Genomic DNA, 22,924 nt, shown 5'->3' on the forward strand with positions numbered 1-22,924 from the left:
AATGCATATCAGCATATTCTGAACTTGTGAAAGGATCCATAACGTGAAAAATAACAAACAAGCGTTTTAATCTGACTAGGAAACCAAATAACGTTATTTACTATAGCTGATTTAGACTTGTTTACAAATCATAACAATTGAATCAGCTGATTTGAACCAGTACAATTTGAACCAAGACATGTGTAAATCAGTGAGTTTAATATTAGTAGTTTTGTTACCTTGCTAAAACCAAATCGGTAAACCGTGTTTTACTTTAGTTTGATGGTAGTTTTTCTGACAATTCTACCAACAACAATTTAAAATTGCATATCAATTTAAAGCTTATTAAATGAGGAAGTTTTTTATCTAGTTAGACATTGCGTGGCACCAGAATAAGGTAAGAAAAATGGGCCTTAAATCTTAAACAAAATAACTATTATACGATATTTTTTACTTTAATTCGGCTAGGAACCGATGTATGTAATGAAATATTTTTTCATGTAACCTTGGTTTTGTAGCAAATTTAATGCCCTTTCGAATTATTTTTGATATAAATCGCTAGAGTAATTGGTTTAATTTTATAAAGTAAATAGTGACAGAAAGTCCAATATTTTTAGAAAACACAAAATTCTCAATTACGACCAAACGGTTCGGAATCGGACTAGGGTTTATATTAACTTTTTTGTTCATTTTGATCAGTAGAATCTACTGGCGAAGTTATGGGCGTCAGTAGAAACTCACCCTGTATAATGAAGAACACCTACAGCTACAATATGAAGATTCCCACAAATAATGAACAAGGATGTTACCCGAAGTGCTACTATATTTTAGGAAACATGGACTTAACTTTATGATGATTGGCAAAGGAACCCCCTAAGTCTGAATTAAACTGGTACGGCAAGGACATTAATCATTAAATATATGTTTTTTATAAAAGTCAAGTGATTTTAAAAGAATGTGACTACGTCCAAGAAACCTTAATACAACTTTCATTGAAGGATTCGCATTATTCACATTGAAGAGAAACCAAAAACCATCTGAACGACATTAGGCCTTTCAATTCTGCATTTTTCAGGTAAATGTAATCTACGATATAACAGTAACCAGCCAAATGAATGCCAATTGATGCAAACAAAATTGCGACAGAGAGGTTATGCAGAAAATCAGGTAGTTCTTAGTCATGTAAACAAAATGTTATCGCTATAAACAATTCGCTGAAATTTGTAAACGTACTGGCGACAATGGGTACTTATGTCAATGGGTAACCATGCAGACTACATTATCATTGACGAAGATCAACATGGACAACTTATACGGCCATAAGTGGGAAACATTTAAAAAACCAGTTTAGCTTTTGAAAAATGATAAACTATTTAAAAGAAATGTTGATTATATGGAACTGTTAGGTACGTATCTATGAGTTGAGTCTTTTAAACTCATCAGAAATTATGATGACTTTTATTTGTTTTTAAATAACTACTTCTTTGCAATTGTTCGATTTCGAGCAACGTGTACACTAGTAGGATAATTATTTTGTGTTGCGGTGCTAACCCAGAGAAAACTGGGACAGATAATCATTCAATTTGTAATTATTCCTATTGAATAAACAACAGTGTTAAACTAATGGCAAAAGTAATAAAATATTGCCGTTTGGTAAAATTTCAACCCAGGAAATTTGAAGTGAATGTAGCTTGAGCTACAGATAAAAGTATGATTACATAGCTTCAAGCCACAATTTATTTAAGTTATCAACGAATTTTAATGATAGTTCTCAAGTTCAAAGTATTAACGTATCATTATTTGGTTGTGTGTGAAATATTTGGGGTTATAGGGATGTTAAATTAAACCATTAAGCAGGACTTTCAAACAATGTAGAAAGATTTACTTAGTGCTAACACGCTTTACAATATATAATTGCAATGTGAAATGTAAAATGGTGTTTGCCGTATACAAATAAATAAATAAACACAACCAGGCTAATACTAAACCAGTGTTAAACAACTGCACATTATGCTAGATTGTGTTGGGAGAAAACATGAAAAGGGTGGAAGGACTTGTACTTCATATTGAATAAACGCAACGTATACAGTTTTGTTTAACACTATTTTGCAATAAAAATGCGCCCTAGAAAAAGTGTATATGAGTAATATTGACATGCATTAAGCTATTTTTAATGCCTTAAAGTTGGATAATTTTTCAAATAGATATTTTTTTATTATGTTGCTTAACATATAGTTTTGCTATCATAAGCATCTTCATGTTTCAGTAAATTTTCTGTGGGAAGAAACCCTTATATTCAGCGTCAACTTACAAGTCACAACAAATTGCATTTCTACCTCCGTAACATGTGTTTTTAACTAATATCTAAGCAGAGTACAAACGCCCATTGTTTAAAAAATGTTACTTCATATTTAGTCATATATAGTTCCCAAGCAGATTTTTCCTGCATTGACTTTGAATAGTGTAAGTATACTTCTCATGCTGTTGTAAAGTCTGCAGCCTGTTGTGATTTTCATTATGGTTATGTTTGATTTTGACTAAATATAGAGTGGATTTTTCAATCTTAAATTAGTGTAAAATTTTTAATTAATGATCTTTTCATTGGTAATAACACCAAAAGCTAGGTGAAAGGTCTCAAATGTATTATTCTTCTTAATTGAAATTGTCATAAAATTGGTCATACAAAAAAAAAAAAAAAAAAAAAACAAGTAAACAACAATACGTTCCATACTTAAACCGGACAGAAAACACCTTAACTTCTCTAAACTAATCCATGAAGACGATTAGATCATCTCACACCACTCATCCTTCACTCATATATTCGGGTTGAAATACGCACCTAGTCCCCATCTCAAACAATTGATAATTCATCTATGGTTCGTGCGTATACTAACTATAACAACGATTTGCTGGAATAATCGAATAATCTAAAAGAGTAATCGATCTTTTGCTCCGGAGATGGGGAAACAAAGCAACAGAAAGATGTCATATTTTGAATCCGAAATATCAGTTTGGCCATGATCTTATAATTGTTTTGTCATCTAAAATACTGAAAAAGTTCACCATATGACTATTGTCGGTTCGTTATGTGGTATCAATCGTATGTGATGAAACTACGTTGTTGTAATCATGTAAGACACAATCAAAGGATAACAACGCGTCATCATATTTATCACATGATATGATAAACTTATCATAAATTTATCACATGATAAACTTGATCAAATGGCAAGTTAAGCATAGGATCAATCTCTAGTGTTAAAGTCTGTTTTTTATAAACTACAAACTACGCTTGTGAAATCGATTTCATACTGTTGTTTATTTATTTCCATAAAGCAATGATTTTCTAAAATTATTGTTTGACCTTGTAAACTATTTTATGTATCCTGACTGGTTCATTTGTGGTTTATCTCTATAGATTAGAAAACAGTAAAGGTCAATTGTCGCCACTCAAGTGATAACAGTTGTAGTTTTCTGGAAATCAGAGGAGTAGGTGTGTTGCACGCATGTCCCTCGTCATACGCACCACTCAGTGTTATGTATTACGCATTAGCTTAAGTTACTATGCACACTCATACTTGATCGTTCTATGGTTAACGTAATTCTAAAATAATAAAAAAAGCTATTTATTTAACGAAAAATAATCCGTTCCAATATTTTATTTAATAAAAAAACCAAACAGATACGATGAATTAAAACACCCACAGTAATTAAATAAAACATAAAATTGAAATACTATTTTAAAAACCACTAGTCGTCATTTTAACTTGTTAAATTTTTTAGAATTTAATAATTTTCTTTTCTCTAGTAATCAAGGATTGTGGAATACTTGGAAAACAAATGCTAAATCAGATTTCTGCGAAGCAAAATCAATTTGATGATCGTTAAATATAAAACTTAAGACATTGTATATGCTCATTTAATGGTTTTCTTTTAGGGGTTTCATATTATATTACATGATTTTATATTTAAAAAATGATTAACTAATGAAAAACATTTTCAGAATTTAAATTGCTACGAATTCAAGACTTACGAGAGGATAATTAATGTAGATAAGCTTTATGACAGTACTTAAATATGTGATCCATCTAACATAGTTAAAAATATCTTTTTTTAAATTCTGATTACGGTAAGCATTTTATTTAGTTGAAATCTGCACGTAATTGGAATGAGTAATATTTCTGAAAGCTTTGGAAAAAACAGGTTAGGGATAAATATTATACTAAATATAAATTATCTCTTCCCGATAAAAGCATATTCATCCTTTGGACCTACAACTTTATTCGATTTTACAACAAAGAGCTGAACCACAAAGTAAGATCATATATTCAAGCACAGATGTAATTTAAATGTTAAACCAATTACACTTGTTAAAAGAACTCCATTTAATTTGAATTCATTGAATTCAATTAATTCCAAAACGCAAAGAAGGAAATCTTGTTTCATCGTGTATTCTTCCAACAGGTTACATATGAAACTAGAAACTATTATATGTGTATTGTGTAAAGATATACTGCATGTATAGTTACTGTTTGACAACTATACTATACTAAGGTTAAATTCAGATGTATGAAACCTTGATACCGGTACTATACTAATTTTCTGTTTGTTTTCTTTTTTCAGGAGATACACTTTAAACAACTTTGAATTTACCAACCCATTTTAATTAGTCTTATAAATATTGCAAAGCTATGTAGTGTTATTTTACAAAGAAAAAATTACGTTAGTATTAATTTTATAATTGAATTGAGCGAGAGAGTATTTTTTGATATTTAAGAGTCTTGTATTGGTTTAAAAAATATATTCCCTACTATTTGTTTAGTAAAAGATGTTTAACGTTGCAACCTATATTATTCCTGTGCAATAAGTCACTTACTTAATCTTGTGTATGCCTTTAAGACTCAACGTTACCAGTAAATCGTAACAACCCAATTGTGTAGGCTTATTTGAAAAGTTATTTTTTCGTAGGATGCTCACAACAACCTAATAAATGCTGAACAGTACTTTGATTTTTAAGTTAACTAAACATCATACTCTAAAGAACACTTAATATAATTTTATCAAACCCAATAAATATTAATGTAGTATATATGTTTTAATTTTTTATTTTTTTATTTTTTTTGCAGAAAAATGACTTTTGGGAACCCTATGTGTATTATACTTAAATGATGAACATCATGCACATGTATGAATCAGGACTTTTATAATTATATTTTACCCGATATTATTGAGGATAATAATTGATATAATATAATTAAATACACTTGCCTATATATACACATATATACTAAAAAGGCACGTTAACAGTGTGATTTTCAGAAACAAAGATTACGCCGAAAGAAAAACTATGTTTACAATATATCTCAAAACTAATTTTACAATCTGACTCAATTCCTAAAGTTAAATATTGAAAGATTTAGATTATGGTTGTGAAAAGGCGTGACTCAATATGACTCACAGACTCGCTCACATGACATGGAACTCTTCAAAAGCCTAATCAGCTGATAACACGACTACAAGAGTCGTAGAGTATCCAAGAGCTTCACTCTACATTTTCACCAGCAAGCATGTCAGGTAAGACATCACCAAAATAATATTCTAGAGATTTTTTTATATATTATAGTCATTTTGTTTTTCTAACTTCATATGCCAGAAAGTTTATTTCTAAACCCAATGGTTAATATAAAACTATTATATTCAATTGTTTGTACAAATATGTTGTACATTATTTATGTATGAGATTTTAATTTTGTTATAATAAAGATAAAAATACCACAATACATGTTAGATTGATTTTAGCGAATTTCCCCTATAGGGAATAAGCTATTACCGTAGTACTCATGGTAAGACCTGGACCCGGGACCGATTTACTTTTTCGTTTTGAGGTCCCTCGAGACCAAAAAAAAACACCATCCGTTCAAATTCATATATATATATATATTTATTTATTTATATATGTGTCCGTTAGCGCGATAACTCGAGCAAAAGTCATCCGATTTTGATGAAATTTGGTACAAACGTGTTAACCTACGTTTATTCGAACGAGTTCGCAAACCAGCATGATCGGACTATGGGAACAGGGGTTTATGGGGTAAAAATTGGTTTTTCCCATTATTTCCCTAAAAACTTAAAATTTAGCAATTTCTTTCCAAACCATTTTGTAGAGCTTAAAAAAACAAATAATTCAGTATATCGAAGCGTTAATATGCGCCTAATGGTTACGGAGAAAATTCCAAAAATCGAAAATTCTAATTTAAAATTCCCATGTTATTCTTATGGAGAATAAGTAAACTGTTGTAGTTTGCTTGTTTTTGAACATATTTTGATAAAATTTGGAAAATGCATTAATTTCATACTTAACTATTACATTTCCCCCCTGTTGCAGCAAACCTTAAGTACTCGTTAATTTAATGTTATTTAAATAGGGAATAAATGTGATATTTTTAAGGAGACATTTTAGTGTAAATCCAATCAGGCAAATGGAAATTCGCTTAGTCTGCAGGTTTGCTGCGGCGGGGGTATTAGTTATACCAGATTGTGCTGCATTAGTATGGAGAAAGGAATTTGTTAAGATTGAAGTTAAGCTCATTACAGTTTATGTAAAAGAGCAATTTGAAATTGATCTGTTTCTTAAAAGACAATACATGCTTCGCTTTGATGAAATGATTGTTTTCCATATCCAACTTGTAACTAATTTTCAATTTACTACCACTAGAAATAGTATTATAAAATATTAACATCAACACCTAAAATCGAAATACATAAAATAATTTAGTTAGCCTTTTTAATACAATTGATACCACAAAATCACAATAAATCATATAATTAATTTAAATATTAATTAGGTGCTGTTTTGAAATATGTTGATTAAAAAACCTTACTATAACTAAAAGTATAACTTTTATCCTTATGGTTCCTGTGTTTGGAAATTGAACTAGTTAAATAAATTACATCAATTGGAACACAACATATCTCAATAAAGTAGTTCGTTGATAAAGAAACTATAACGAGGCTTAACTTTAAATAATTCTAATTTCCAAAAGCGAATGAGACCAATGTTCAATAATTGAATGAGAACCAATTTATATATATTTTTAAATATGTGCACAACATCACCATTTCGTTATTATTACTACTTAGAAAACTGCTTCGATCTATGAACGTCGCATTTAAGAATTAAGAATTAATTACTTTTAAGAATTAAGACATAATCATAAGATTATTAAGACATCCCACTCTGAACTAGTGTATTAGTCATTGAAACGAATCTTACAATTGGGTAAACGATTAATACATAAGCACACCTTTGCTATCAATGAGATGCACCTAGATATGAAGGGATAAAGAAATATATATTATAATTACAGTTCAGGATGATACGCTATAATCATGTTTTTTTCAAGATAGTGACTTAAAACTAAAAGTTTTGACTTTCAAGTAAAATAAAAGAGGTTTTTAAGAAATCATTGCCTATTTGGTTATCCTAAAATCAATCCTTTATACAACTGTAGGCCTAGTTAAGACAAGCTTGTAGATTTTACCTCATTAGAGTATAAGCTTGTTGTAGTATCTAAAGTTTGTTTTGGGACAATTAAATTTCAAAATATGAATTGCACAACAATTTAATTCCCTGATCCATATAAAATTAGTTCTGTTATATCTATGAGCAATATTATTGAAGCCACCTATATTTTATTCTTTATCGATGTGCATAATATCATGTAGGCCTTGGTTTGTTAAAGCTTCATCAATGATCAATGAATTTTATAATATGATGGTAGAAGTTAACATGCATTCATAATTTTACGTCTTGGTGCTATTTATAGTGAGGTAAATGTGTAAAAAAGACGTTACAATGACGCTCGGTTACAGCCGGTCACACAGTTCAGGTCCAATTGGAGAGTTTTAAAGTTACCTAGTCTTTATTGGGCTAATTATACGTCTTGATAGGTGTACGTTTCTTATTTATAATTTTTAAACTGACTTTTTGGGAAAAACATGTTTGATTTGACATTTAGTTTGGCGTAATAATAACATGACATGAAATTGACAAAACGAAAGTGAGTTTACAATCGTGGACACGTTTAGTCTAAGCTTGTCTTGCTATAGATCCTTTCATGTGTTGTTGACTAGCATAGCTGAAAGTGAAACTAACTTACAGTATTTACAACCCACAAAAAAGAAAAACAACTTTTAGCTTACAGGGAAAAATATAAATTTAAAACAAAACTTGGTCGGTGACTACTGAGGTGATGTGCACTCTACCACTTGTCGTCAAGATGTATTTTATGGAGTAGTAGGCTTTTTGAATAAGCCTATCTCGTACTAACCTGGCAAACGTTTTGGTTTATCCGGAAAATGCCGATTTCTGGGGGAAGCTTGTAGAAAAATATCAAAGTTCACTGTTCCTGTGAGGCGGAATCTCGGAATGTCAATTTTGTTTCTGCAGCGTGTATTATGGTTTGGAAAATCTCCTCTGATCTTAAGTAGCTCAATGTTCGACCTATAACATGTACAAGGGAGGGGAATATACTGTCCTATAACAGTGTACACGTTCAGCCTTCTTAATATTGGTCCATAATTGTTCCAAGGTAGAGTACTGGATATTATGGTTCTCGAGGCAGATGTTTGTAGTCTAAGTACTTCATCACATCCTGAAGCATGGCCACGGAGTATTCTGTAGGTTAGCTTTAGAACAGTCAATGATGTTAATTATGAATGGTTCACTTATGCTACTCTTCAGTCTACTCAATTTTAATACTTTCTTCTTCTCATATTAACTTAATTTATTTGCAGATTACGGGTATGGTGGTGGTGGCTATGGTGGACCCCCTGGATACCCGGGTGGACCTCCTCCACCCCCGGGCTCATGGACTCCGCCAAACAGAGGTAAACCAATTACTAGCCACATTCTGAACCACTCTTTGACTTTGAAACTGAGAACAATTTGAAATGGAATAAAATTAGCTATGATTATTAGTTTTACAAGTAGATTTTATTCATCGCTCATATTAAGCGGTTTAAAGCACATTTAAGGGGGCCCCGTTAATACATTGTAAAACTCCGAGAAATGGTTCTTTAAACCAAAATAGAGAGAGAACCAAGAATGTATTTTTATCAAAAAACGCGTCATTAACCGCATTTCTACCATTTAGTTTTTCCACATAACATATTCATCATTTCATTGGTCCAAACAATCTTAAAAACTTAGAATAAAAAAAAACACTCTATGTTAGAAAACTATTAAGTTGGTCCTATTTAAAATTTCTAATTGGCGGCCAATTTAACTTGTATAGCTTAAACTATTGAAGAGTTTGCCAATTTTTTGAAAAAATGTCAAGAACACTTTTATTTTGGATTTAAAATTTCCAATCAAACGACACTAAGTTCAAAAAGATCGAATATCGAATAGCTAAAGTATCACTACTTTTAGTTGTAAATAAGTCAAAATGAGGAGCACCGTGACTAGCTTATGTCTGATTAAAAAAATTATACAAATTAATATCCCCTTATTATGAACTTTGTTTTTGCCCCATGACATATTTTGTCAACTACCATTTGCGTGCATCAACTTAGTATTACAGTTTAACCCGTTGAATGACTGTATTCATTAGAATAGATCTGTGACATCAGTATGTCAATTGTCAGACTTTAAAATCACCATTCCATTAGTCAATGAGATTATTAAACATAACTCTGATGTCATCGATTCTTGGAAAATTTCCAGTTTTATGTTATCTTATCAAGTGAAGTTATTTACATTTGTGGTTTGGTTTTATTTGTCAAATATAACCTAAATCATTCCAATGACAAACCCAGTCTTCTGAGTTGTGCAACGCACACAAAAATATTGCACTATCTACTGCGCCAAGTGTTTTCATTACGTCAACGGATTTTACTGCACTTATCTTTGCCACATTGGCTGATATGTGTGCACTTGTGGCATGAAGTCTTACAGTGCTAAAGTTTTATTCAGATTTTTCAAGCCTTCTTGATTTTTGTTAAAAGCTTATCTGTAGTTTAACAAACTTTACCAGGTTGTTCAAAGGTTTATTGCGGACATTTTCCATCACGAATGTAAAAAACAATACACAACGTTTCGGGATCTGGAATCTGATCCCAGGTTTACCAGGTTGTTTTACTGATTTTCTATTACTACAACTTCAGTTATATTACCTGAAGAAATGCTAATTTTCTGCAGCACGAGACAGCTTTCATTTTTGTTTTTCAATCGTTGGAACGTTTTACCAGACGAGGTTTTATATATTTAGTTTATTTCGAGGTTTTAAAATCTGATCTGTTTTAATTTGTGTAAAAAAACTTATGATATCTAAATAAATTGGTTAGGTTGACTTATGACGAATTTCCCATACAGGGAATAAGCTATTACCGTAGGTCTTATGGTAAGACATGGACCATGGACCGATTTACTTTTTCTTTTTGATGTCCTCAGAGGCCAAAAACACGATCAGTTCAAATTCAACTGTGTGTCCGCTAGCACGAAAACTCAAGCAAAAATGATCCGATTTCGATGAAATTTGGGGGAAACGTGTAAACTTAGCTAAAACTTAAGCTTATAAAACAAATAATTTAGTCTATTGAAGTGTTTTTGTACGGTTATTGTTTACGGAGAAAATTCAAATAATTGTAAATTTTAAATGTCCATGTTATTCTTGAATAAGTTAAACTGTTGTAGTTTGCTTGTTTATTGATATTTTGATCAAACTTGGACAAATTATTTATTTTATACTGAGCTAATAATATTTTTCTTAAAAAGACACTTTATTACCCTCCCTGTAGCAGCAAACCTAGGTACTCGTTAAACCTAATGTTATTGATATAGTTTTAAGTAAAATCAAATTAGACAAATGGAAATTCGCTTAGTCTGCAGGTTTGCTGTGGTGGTGGGGGTATTTTTAACTTATGGTTGAAAATAAGACCAGCTGCAAATAGCTTGAAAATAAGAGGGGCTTGCAGTATGGTTTCTTGTCAATTTTTTTATGCAATTTGTCTTAAGAAGTGTGTATGTTTGAATTTTTAAAATATTTATATTGATTTTAAGGGTAAAATGTTGCTTATTTCTGTACATTGTGTTGCACACCTAGCAGATTACTAAAATGTTTGTATACATATGCCCTTTGTGGTACCTGGGTATGTACAAGGAAAACTTAAACAATAATCCACTTTAATCCACTTTTTCTCTTATTCTTATGATAGTTGTGTGATTTAAACATAAAATTTAGAAGGATATATTACATTTCTGGTCTTAAATAGATGAAAATTTTATGTTTTGCTTAACTCGTGAATGTGATTATGGTGTAAGTTATATATTCCACCAGTATCTAAATTTAACCTAAAAATTGGGTAATGTTGGCGGGTATTATTTTAAGTTTTAGTACCTCAATTTATCACACGACCAAACAAAAATTGCAGTGAAAACTTTAAACAAGTTCCAAACCAAACCATGGCTCTGCTTAATTTGGGCATATTAAGGAGTTCATATTCACCATCACTCTAATGAAAAAGGCAGAGCTTATATTTGGAGTTATTTCCTATGCAATACTTGGTATTGACCAAGTAGTAATCTGAATTTTTCTATTATAATGTACTGGATGTGCACTATTGACATTGACAATGATGTCAAATTTAGTTAATTGTTTGTGTGGATTAAACACCAATCTTATGAAGATAACATATTTCTTCAGTGATGGTGATAACTGAACTACTTGGGCTGCCATGACACATTGTTACTGAAAATGTAAAAAGTTTATCATGGAAATTTTCAATCACAATAAAAAAATAAAACTGTCCACGTCGTTTCTTATTCTGGAATTTTATCCCGTCCTCAGGCGAGAAAGTATCCCAACATAACAATATACAAACTCCACAACAAAACCCAGATAAATCTGGGAAAGCACAAAAAATTCTAGCAAACTTCCTCGTAAGAAGGTATAAACTACCGTAGTGTTTATGGTAATATGTAGGCTCGGAACCACTTTACTGATCATCTCAGGGTACCCAGAAGCGAAAAATATATTTTCTCGAAGGAGAATCCGTTCGTTGTAGGTACCCTCAAAAGTGGGGTTTGTTCTTTTTCACTCAAGTTTTATCGTTTTAGCATCAAACCTAAAACCTCATCGAGCCAATATTCTTCCGTCTGCGCTGGCCATAAATGTTAGGGTACAATCCCTTGTTTACTATGGTTGCCTTTGAATACAACGTTAACACAACATATGGGCATTTGCTTAGTATGGAGGTTTTCTGAGGTGGGGGTGTAGGTGATTTTAGATATTTCTATGCACTTCATCTAGATAGAAATTTCTATTCTAGGTTACGGACCCGGCAGAGGTTACTATCCTCGACCAGGGCCTCCTCAGTACGGATATGGGAGTCCACCGGGACCCTACCCCCCACCCCCTGGGTATTCAGGAGGGTGCCCCCCTTCCCCCACTAGCCTTTGGAAACCACCAAACAGAGGTAGTTATTGCTATGCAGAGGGGACTTAATGGGAAAGATGTAGTTCTTCCTATGCAATTCATCTAGATAGCAATTTCTATTCTAGGTTACGGACCAGACAGAGGCTACTATGGCGGCCCTCCAGGCCCTCCTCAGTACGGATATGAGTGTCCAACGGGACCCTACCCCCAACCCCCTGGGTATTCAGGAGGGTGCCCCCCTCCACCCCCTGGCCCTTGGATACCACCCAACAGAGGTAGTTATTCCTATGTAGAGAGGGAGTTAATCAGTATAAATAAAAATTAACACCCCTTGAACTATTCCATGTCGGTGAACCTTGAATTCCCTACGATTGACAGAAGAGCAACCAACACAATTTCGCCAGTCTGATATAATATGCTGGGTTAAAAAAATACTTTAATAGACGTCCACTATCACCGAAACTGCTGTTGACGCTAATATTTAGTAATATACAAAGATTGAAAATCAACAAGCGTTCATGGTGCAAAATGTTACTAAAATGGCATGATTGCAATATGCCCAAAACACAGGAGGTTTTAGTTTCTATCACTTTCTGATTCCACAATCATCCCACCAGTCATGATGATAATATCCACAAAAACAACATCACACTTCCTGTATATTAACTGATATGCAGGATACATATGTATATATGCAGTCAGCTTGCTTGTACTTGTTTTGTTAACTTGTGTTCTCCTGTTTCAATTTCATAGTTGGGAACGTCGGAAACTAAATACCAGTAAACAGAATATCAATCAATTAGACTGTCCCAACGTTTCTTGAATATTGCAAAAACTAACTTAGACATATCTTTAGGACCCTTCTAGGGCTGCTACCTGCCAAAGGAGGAGTTTAAAAGAAGAGGTTTACTGTACTGCTCGTAAAATCTATTCTCTTACAAAAAAAGGTTGAAGAATATCAAACGTTTAAAAACATTTTTCTAAGAAACTTTCATGTTTTGTCAGTTTTTTGCCCAACCGTACTCCATAGGTTGAGGTTAACACATTTGAAATGCCCTGCAAGACACTGAGACCTCTCTGCTGGCAACCGCGTCGATGTTTAGGTCCAGTTGGCAGCTTAAAAATGATAACCACCACAAGCACAGTAGCCTTCAAAGCAAAGTGTATGTAAATGTGGGTAAACTGCAAGTTCCCCTACGTTGTCGTACATATTGATTACTGTTCAGTAAAAGCTGACATTCTCAAAATGCTGCTTAATGATGGAGCAACGTGGTAAGAAAATCAGGCCGTAGGACAATACTTCAATTGGGTCTTCAATTAGTACCCTATATTTCGGACAGAAGATGTTTTCTTAACACAACATTTTCATGTTAAGATTAAGTTTACCTTCATCTGAAGTTCGTTTGTGTGTTTGTAACGTTGGGAAATTCCGAAGATAACTAAATACATCATCCAGTTGTTTTTTCATCCACGTTTCATAATACTACTTCGTCCTAACACATCTTACTTATTTATATTCACCTGACTTACTTGACGAAGTAGACGTGTTTGCTTGGATAATTGCAGCATGGTGCTCGGCCAGGATTTTACAACAATGTCCCAAGCTGGAGTCACCTTCTCCTAGGACTTTCTTGTTGGTTATATTTTTCTTACACAATTCCTTGAACAATGGTTACTGTTACTAAAACCATTGACTACATAGTCAATGCTAAAACCCATTGTGTAAGTTTTACCTTTCTCATTACCTTTTGCAGGTTACGACTGGTACCAATGGGAGCGTCCGTCTCATTGCAGAGGAGAATTCCATTGGATCCACTGTGAGCCGGGCCAGATACCATATCACGCTGTACATGCAGGAAGAGACAAGGATGGAGGTCCCCTGTACGCTGGTAGAGCTTACTACGAAGGAGATTTGCTTCCAGCCAAGATCGCACCTTCTCATCACAAGGCTTACGTGCCTTGGGGAGGCAAGGAACACGTAGTGCATCAGTTTGAGGTGAGGTTATTTTCTATTCGTCACATCCTTTAAATTATCATTGCTTTTACACCTTGAATTGAACAATCTACGATATCCACATGCTTTGGAGGTCCACGGTGTAACATCCCGATATTGTACAAGAACCATATATCACTTTGCCAGACAAGTAACAGTCATGAACTTGGCGTTTACTCGGCAGTAACATTTAGGAGCTGGCTAAAATTTACTATCGCATCTTTTAGAATATAAACATAGTGTTTTCAGATAAAAACCAGAGATAAATAAAAGGTTAAGAAATCAGTTGATATCTTGTGGGCCAAAATTTCGCTATTTCTTTCAGGATGAAGGCGAATAACCCAGAAAAAACGATCAAAAACTGTTATTGTATGAGTTTACAAAAAAACGCAGGTGCGATATATGTATTATGTGTAGTTAACACAGAAATATGTAGTATCTATGTTCAAAATGTAATTTTCATCTATGAAACAGGTGCTGATCAGCCATCACGCTGCATGGGAGGAAGATCGTGACGGAAGAGTTCCACCCGCGGCAATGGTCATTGGACAAACTGTGGATGGAGAAAACTTGTACATGGGTAGAACAATGCATGATGGGACACTCACTCCTGGGAAGGTACATGACTTGTATACACTATAACTAAAATATGGGGTTGCCTTGTATACTTAAAGTTTTAAAAACGAAATTAGAACTTCCTTTTTTGTGGAGTAACACAAAGACCCTTTTTATGTTAAGGGTACCAGAGGAGCTTAATATCAAAGGTGAAAACCAACTAAAACCAAAGGTTTTCTACTTATAAAAAAATAAATAAAAATAATGTAAAACGTCGTAAAAGTAAATACAAATAACTAACAAGTAAATTTTAAAAGTATTTAAAACAAAATAGAACAAATATTTGATGATTAAAATGATTGAAAGATGAAGAATTAACAGAATACAAAACATTTTTTAACGCTGTGCAAAGGCACTGGGAGGAGATCAGTCTCCGTAGTGCTCGCTCCGACCGCTGTTGGGTTGGAAGAATGTCTTTTTCTAATTTCGACCCACAGTTGTATAATTGAATCCGTCAGGAGATTTAGATGCTCTAAATCCTATAGCTCATTCAGTAACGAAAACAAATGCAAAACACAATTTACATGTTCACAAACTGTCATTTTTATTATATCATGAACTATCATTTTTATTATATCTGTTAAATGAACTAAACAGCAATATTATAAATCTGTTTGACAAACATGTTCCAATTGTTTCAAAACGTTTGACCAAAAAACAACCAGTGCCTTGGATTACCCCTGAAATACGTAGCATGATGGCTAGACGCGACTGTCTTTTCAGGAGAGCAAGACGTTCCCGGAATCAAGAAGAAATGGGATAGTATCGTTATTTTCGAAATAGAGTTAAACAACTTTTGCGGAATTCAAAATTACGACACACATATTCGTACGATTTTTGAAAATAATAACCAACCATCTAGAGTTTTATGGCGTAACGTAAAAAGTCTTGGGCTTGGGAAACAACCTGACGCACAGAGAGTCAATATTCCTCTCAATGAATTAAACGCTTTCTTCTCTTCCTTTGGTCAAAGCATCAATCAACAACAAGTTGTAAGTTACATAACGGAGTTAAGAAACTTCCCTGTACAAGAATTAGGATACCCCAAGTTCACTTTCAAACCTGTACTGCAGTCTGATGTTCTGAAATCTATTCGACGTATTCGCAGTAATGCTATTGGATCTGATGGCATTCCAATTCGTTTTATTAAGGACATTATCTTCATTAAGGACATTCTCTTTGCTATACTCCCCACTATCACCTGCACTTTCAATACATCTGTAAGGCAAAGCATATTCCCGATTTCTTGGAAGTCTGCCCTAATTCGTCCCTTAAATAAGATTCCAGCACCTGCTTCTTGCCAGGATTTCAGACCGATCAGTATATTGCCCGCATTATCCAAAGGCCTTGAAAGAATCGTGCACTGCCAAATGACTGAGTTTCTGACTGAAAACAATATCTTATGCAACTCACAGTCTGGCTTTCGAACAGCTCATAGTACAGAAAAAGCACTTTTACGTGTGACGGACGACATTAGACTAGCAATGGAACATCGGCAGGGTACGATTCTTACCCTATTTGATTTTTCTAAAGCCTTTGACTGTGTAAATCATAAGCTCCTATTGGAAAAGCTAAGGGCCATAGGGTTTTCAAATGGTGTATTGGACTGGCTGGGATCCTATCTGTCAGACAGGCGGCAGTGTGTTGAGGTTGATGACTTACGTTCTGGCTGGGAGACAGTTACTTGTGGTGTGCCTCAGGGGTCCATCCTTGGCCCTCTGCTGTTCGTGCTATACATAAATGACTTGAGCTCAGTCCTCACACACTGTAAATACCACATGTATGCTGACGACTTACAGATTTCACATTTTTCACCCAAACAGATCAACGAAAGTGTTTTGAAAGTGAACGAAGATATTGAGAAAATCATTACTTGGACTAATAAACACGGACTCAGACTTAACTACGATAAAACTAAACCGATCATAATTTGTCATCCACGTTTACGGAACTCTATTGACTTTCTGACGACGAATCCAATTACTATAAATGGAACAGATTTGCTTTACAGTGACAAGGTCAAAAACTTAGGGCTTACTATCAACTCGACACTTACTTGGGGCGATGCGGTAGTAGACATCCGTAAAAAGGTGTTTGCATCAATCCACTCACTTAAAAAGTTACAGAATTTCTTGCCTTTGCGCATAAAGTTACACCTGGTTAAATCACTTGTCTTCCCCCACTTCACTTACTGCAACTCTGTGATCAATGACATGACTGTAAACCTCGCTGATGCTCTCCAACGCGCTCAGAACTACTGCCTAAGATTCATTTATGATCTAAGACGCAGTGAGCGCATCACACCTTTCTACATTCATTCTAAGTTATTAAAGCTATGTGACCTGAGATCAATCAAAATTCTTTCGCTAACCTATTCAATATTAAAAAACAATTTTCCAAAATATTTTGTAGATGATTTTAGATTTGTAGCTGAAGAAAGTGTTAGATACTCACGCCATGCATCATTAACTTTGCGTATGCCTCACCATAGGACTGCAGTTTACGACAGAGCGTTTGTTGTAACTGCTTGCCGTCTTTGGAACGATCTCCCTTTAGCTATTAAATCCCTCGATAGTCGTTCCCGGTTTGTGGCAGCACTAAAAAATCTCTGTTTTGAACGTATGGCCATGGTAGGTTTGTCGTAGGGGCTTGTGCGCATGGCGGTCACTGACTTGTACGTATGTATGGGTTAGTGTGTGTGTAAGTATTTTTAAAATTTACTGATTTTTGATAAAAGATTCTGTATCTATGATTTCTGTTTTGATTTATTGTATAAGATGATTCGGTTAAAATATTTATATTATATTTTAAAGTACAGGTTAAGTGTAAGAAAGGGCCATGTGGCCCTAACTTTGCCTGTGTAAATAAATGATTTTTCATTTCATTTCATTTCATTTCATTTTTGAAGCGAATTTTCAGTATAATCCATTGTACATATACTAGGGTAGTTAAGTTTTCAGTTTTAACTTGAGTTGGTTTAAAAACTATTGTACTCGTATATGAAACTTACATTTAAATAAATGTCTTATTAATTATTTAACTATATTACAATATCGCATGATTAATTTTGTTTATTTAAATCTTTTCATTTTCTATAAGTTTTGAAATTTTAGGAGCCAAAGGTAACGTTTAACACAGATCAAGATTCAAAGTTAAAACAAAATGATCTGTAATATTAGCAAAATAAATTGAAAACGTCAGCTTTACTTGGAAAAAGGGACAAATAATTTTAAAGTACCCTGCTGGTTTCGTTTAGTGAATTTGACTCATAAGAGGGCAATTTAATTTACCATGTATAGATAAAGTAGATCAATTGAGTATATTACTATCTATATTACAGCTTAAAAGTCACAGCTCACAGGATTCGTTACGTTCGTAGATACGATAATATTATATGGTGAAAGTATTCGTTCGCCGTCCATCCTCCTTTCAAAATAGTTCCAAGAATCCACCACAGATGTCAATAGCTGTATCTTCTCTGCTCTCTGCAACAGCTAACGTTACCGGCTCCACATTATTTATGTATGCTGTCACATAAACAATATATCAAGATGAAGCCACTTCTTTAGATGAGATACACTTCTATGGAAGATATAGTAAAATGATAATAGTTTGCTCGACAAGCGCTCGTTTTCATTTGCACAATATTGATTTTCTACTTAAATGTGTTTATACTGTAATCAAACTATGTATAAATGAAACAGTGTAATTGCTGTATTAATTATCCAAAACAATTGATAAGAGGTAAGAAGGCCTATGATACACTGTAGATAACTTAATCCTGTATAACAAAAACACCACAAAACAATGTCATAACATTACAGCTGGCTTTATCTAATCAGTCACACTAAATATAAAACCATTTCTGATTTTAAATAAGCGTAGTTTGAAGCTCTCTATCGGAAGATTTGCCTATCCCTAAGAGGGCTTCAAAGATGTTCTATTGTAATAATTCCAAGTACTCCTCCGATGAATAAAATGATCATATTTCTGCAGTTATATATAATATATAAACAGTTTAAATCCTTCCACGGTACACTTGAAACACGTTTGAGCAGCCTATCAACACTTCTGAGTATGTGTTTAATGCAAAAACGATTTCGCTTTGTATTTTAAACCCTACAAATTATCAACGTTTGTTTGAGAATGTTCGATAAACGAAAACGTTTGACAATTAAATGTTAAGTGTGGTTGCAAAGTATTAACTGTTCTATGAATGCTTTTATCTAACCCTTAACCGTAACAGTACTTGATGATTGAACATTGTAAAAGTTAGTCCACTATCCTTAAATAATGTGTGGGATTTTCATAATGTTAACTCAAAAGAGATTAAATACAAGTTGTTGTTTTGGGTTTAATTCTGTCAAGTGATTGAGCCTACCATTTTACCATTGCCTGTCCATGGATTAGATAATACGATGATTAATCCTTTTATCACTCGAGTTATAATCTTACACATTGGGGAAACGCCTTTAGAAGTTTATAAATACACAACAAAGACACTTTTACATCGCGGATAACATGTTAATACTTTTACCTACGACCGTTTATTAAAGTAGCCGTTTCAGTACAGTTATTAGAATTGAAAAGTATCTCATAACAGCATTGTTTACTTTCATAACAGCATAGTTTTTCTCATAACAACACGGATAACGGACCAATGAGGTTCAAGGATTGAAAGAGGAGAAGAAAAATTGTAATGATTCGAAATTCAACTAATCAGCTGTCCAGGCCAATTTAATTGTTGATTGGTGCAATTAATGTTTGATACAATGTTTCGTTGCATCACTGTCACTGGCAATAAGAGGTTATAAACGAAAACATAACCTCTTTTAGAAGTTATGAGTAGTGATTTTTAGTAATTAAAACAATGTCGTAGGTAAAGTAGTGTACGCAACTCGCGTAAATAATGTTAACGACACTAGTAGAAGTTTTTAAGGCACTCGCCAAGGCTCGTACCTTAAATTTTCTACTCGTGTAGTTAACACTATCTTTACGCAATCGTTGCGTAAACTACTATAAATGTATTAGTTAGCATTTTCACTTTTTCCCTATACATGGTTTACAGAGAAAGTATTGTTTTCGTCAGTTTTCGAGTTTTTGGTGGAAAATGGTTCCGTAATTGATACCTGTGTGTATGTATGTGTGTGCGGATGTGTATCAAGCTACAAACTACACATGTGGTCCGATTTTAAAGACATTTGGTATATGGCTACTAATCCATACTATCACTAGATGGTTTTTCATTTGTTTAAATTTTGACAAACTATCTTGGGCGATTTTGATTAAAGTTTTATATGTTGTGGTCCTTTCATACTAATGATCCTAAATATGATGGAACAATGCCTAGTGCTGTATAATGTGCAGTTCAAAAGTTATTTATATTTTTGTGATTTTACCCGTAAAATATCAGTTACTCCCACCATTTACCCATTATAAGGGTCGTTGATCAGCCAATAGGAAAAACGTATGTGACATTGCTGATACGGTTTATTTATAATGTTTACGTGCGCTTACCATGATGACTATAACGACTTATACAGTCTAGGTTTAAAGTTTCGCAAAAATATTTAAAATTTAAGCAATTATTAAGAGTAGAAAAATTTAAATGATTTCACAAAATGATGGAATCTTTGGCATATAATAAGTACAGACAAAAGATAAGGAATTCCATTTGTTTTACTTTTGTTCTTAATAAAACATTTTTATATTTTTCAGATCCAACCAAGTCACAGATGCCTGTACATACCATACGGAGGCCATGAGATCAAATATCATGCCTACGAAGTTCTGATATTGAACTAACGATGAAACAGAATTGAGATTCAAAGAATTAACATCGATTTTAACTAAATTATTAATATTGATATTTTTATTGCATTTTGTTTTCAATTGTTCAAATAATTACCACTACGGATTTAAGTGAATTATATACATAAATAATTTGGAATTATCTTGGTTAAATGGTATAATGTTTTAGTAAGAACCCTGGTAATCATCCTTTTTTTGTATTCTGGTAATCATATAAAGAAAACACATATACAACTTATGAACATAATTTAGTTGAATTATTAATATGACACAAGCTAAATGAGGGGAATTATTACAAATAATAATTCCTCAATTAAAAGGAAGAAATATTTATATCTTATTTGTATCTTACAACAATTATATTATATTAATATATTATCGTTAGTATTCTTATTTCCTAATCAATCCATTAAAATGAACACAAGATTTATAAATTATAATTGTAATTGTTAAATTCTTAAATAAACGAATTGCTTTACTTGCTTCATTTATTTATTTTTATATTATTTAATAATCGAATATTAGTGTTAATTCGGCGATACTTCGTAGTCATATATGACTGTTTGCAATAATATAATACAAATTTCTATACAACAAAATACTGTCATTGGTTAAGCATATACATGTTCCAAGTTTAAACATTCTAACAAAAATTAAATTCATTTTTAAAAGTAGATCATTATTATTTTAAAATGTTCAAAGTTAAGTATGAATTTTAGGAGCAAAATATTAAATACACCTCTACAATGGTAACCATTCATAACTTGTAACTCCTACGCCGTTTTATTCTGTCACGTACGAGTCTTTTAACCCGAGGTTTCACTTGTCAGTTACAAAAGGGAGCGATTTCACGTAAATCTTCATCCATCAAACGTGAAGTTTTGCGTGTACTCAAAGTGAGAAAGAATCATTCTGTGAGCAGATATATAGCAATAAAAAGCTTAGAAAACTATATTTTTTCTATCATAATAGTAATTGGTACATAGTCAAAAACATGTACAGGGTGTTTTTAAAAGAATGCCAGACGGTCGTTGCTCAGGGACTATTCAAGATAATTAAACGATTTAAACGTCAAATTGAAGGGGAAATAATAAAGTTTTTTTTCTCAATCTTTCATACAATTCGGAATGATTTAATAACATTCAGATTTTCATCAATCTTATATGAGCGTAAAACTGGCAAAGTCTGTACGCTTAGGGCGATCGGCAACTTTATCTGATGACTTAACTGAATCTTTTTCGTCACAAAGACTCTATCTTTTATAGATAACAACATAAAGAGACCAATTTAGGTCTTTTAAACTGAAGACTTCGTCGGGCAATAGACTTTTCGGGCTTATGATGCAGAAATGTCGGATTTATTCGACTATGTCATCGTTTGTTTTTAGCCAGCCAGGTGAATGTCTTTTCAAAACACTTCGGTGCCCCAAAACTCAAGTTTCTTTATCATCAAGTAGATTTAAATTTACTTTAATTTTGCAATGGATATAACCTCTGCGAACTACAGATCTGTGCCTTCTGTTGCACCGTAAACGTCGCACTGGCGACTGGCGTCAGGCATATGAGTCACAATAGCGGCCTATCACGCCGAAACTGTTGCATACCAAAGTCAAAGTTTCCTCCCTTGCTGCACGGGAAACAAAACTTAGTCATTTTAGCTTCAATTTGACGTACAAAACATTTCGTTACCTTGAATAGTATCCAAGCAATTACCATTTAAAATCCCGGCATTCTTTTAAAAACACCCTGTATATGTATCACATGTTAATCTTAAAAAAGATTCAAAATAATCCCACCTTTTAAAATAGTAAATCACAGATCCCTATATTAAAAAATTTTGGTTTGGACATGACCCAATTTCATCATGTGTGACCATGCTATCTTATCATTCACAATAACATAGAACCCGAACAAAAAAACAAAATGTAAATATCTTTAATTGTCTTTAATACAAAAAGGGAACTAGATTATAGATCAAAACGTTTTAGCTTTCCCTCTTCAAGAATAGGTCTTAATTTACATAATAGAAGGATCATGCATCGTGTTGCTGTTCAGGTTCATCGCAAAAAAAACTATGTTTTTTTATGATA

General features: G+C 33.1%; 1 protein-coding gene across 2 annotated transcripts; it reads left to right on the forward strand.

Moving 5' to 3' along the window:
* The first annotated feature begins 5,526 nt into the window (after positions 1-5,526).
* On the forward strand, positions 5,527-20,990 carry LOC128998266 (basic salivary proline-rich protein 4-like). 2 transcript variants are annotated; one of them, XM_054424321.1, is made up of 7 exons: positions 5,527-5,553; positions 8,776-8,868; positions 12,310-12,456; positions 12,542-12,691; positions 14,171-14,412; positions 14,884-15,027; positions 20,743-20,990. In XM_054424321.1, exons 1-7 carry the CDS (start codon positions 5,547-5,549, stop codon positions 20,827-20,829), a joined length of 870 nt encoding a protein of 289 aa, XP_054280296.1. In that variant the 5' UTR covers positions 5,527-5,546; the 3' UTR covers positions 20,830-20,990. The 2 variants fall into 2 exon arrangements, with proteins under 2 accessions (XP_054280296.1, XP_054280297.1); XM_054424322.1 differs by lacking the exon at positions 12,310-12,456 and having other exon boundaries at positions 5,529-5,553.
* Positions 20,991-22,924: the final 1,934 nt, after the last annotated feature.

Source organism: Macrosteles quadrilineatus, unplaced genomic scaffold (genome assembly GCF_028750875.1).
Source record: "Macrosteles quadrilineatus isolate MER2022 unplaced genomic scaffold, UCM_ALF_1.0 Scaffold_7__1_contigs__length_78375512, whole genome shotgun sequence".
NCBI classification, from domain to species: Eukaryota; Metazoa; Arthropoda; class Insecta; order Hemiptera; family Cicadellidae; genus Macrosteles; species Macrosteles quadrilineatus.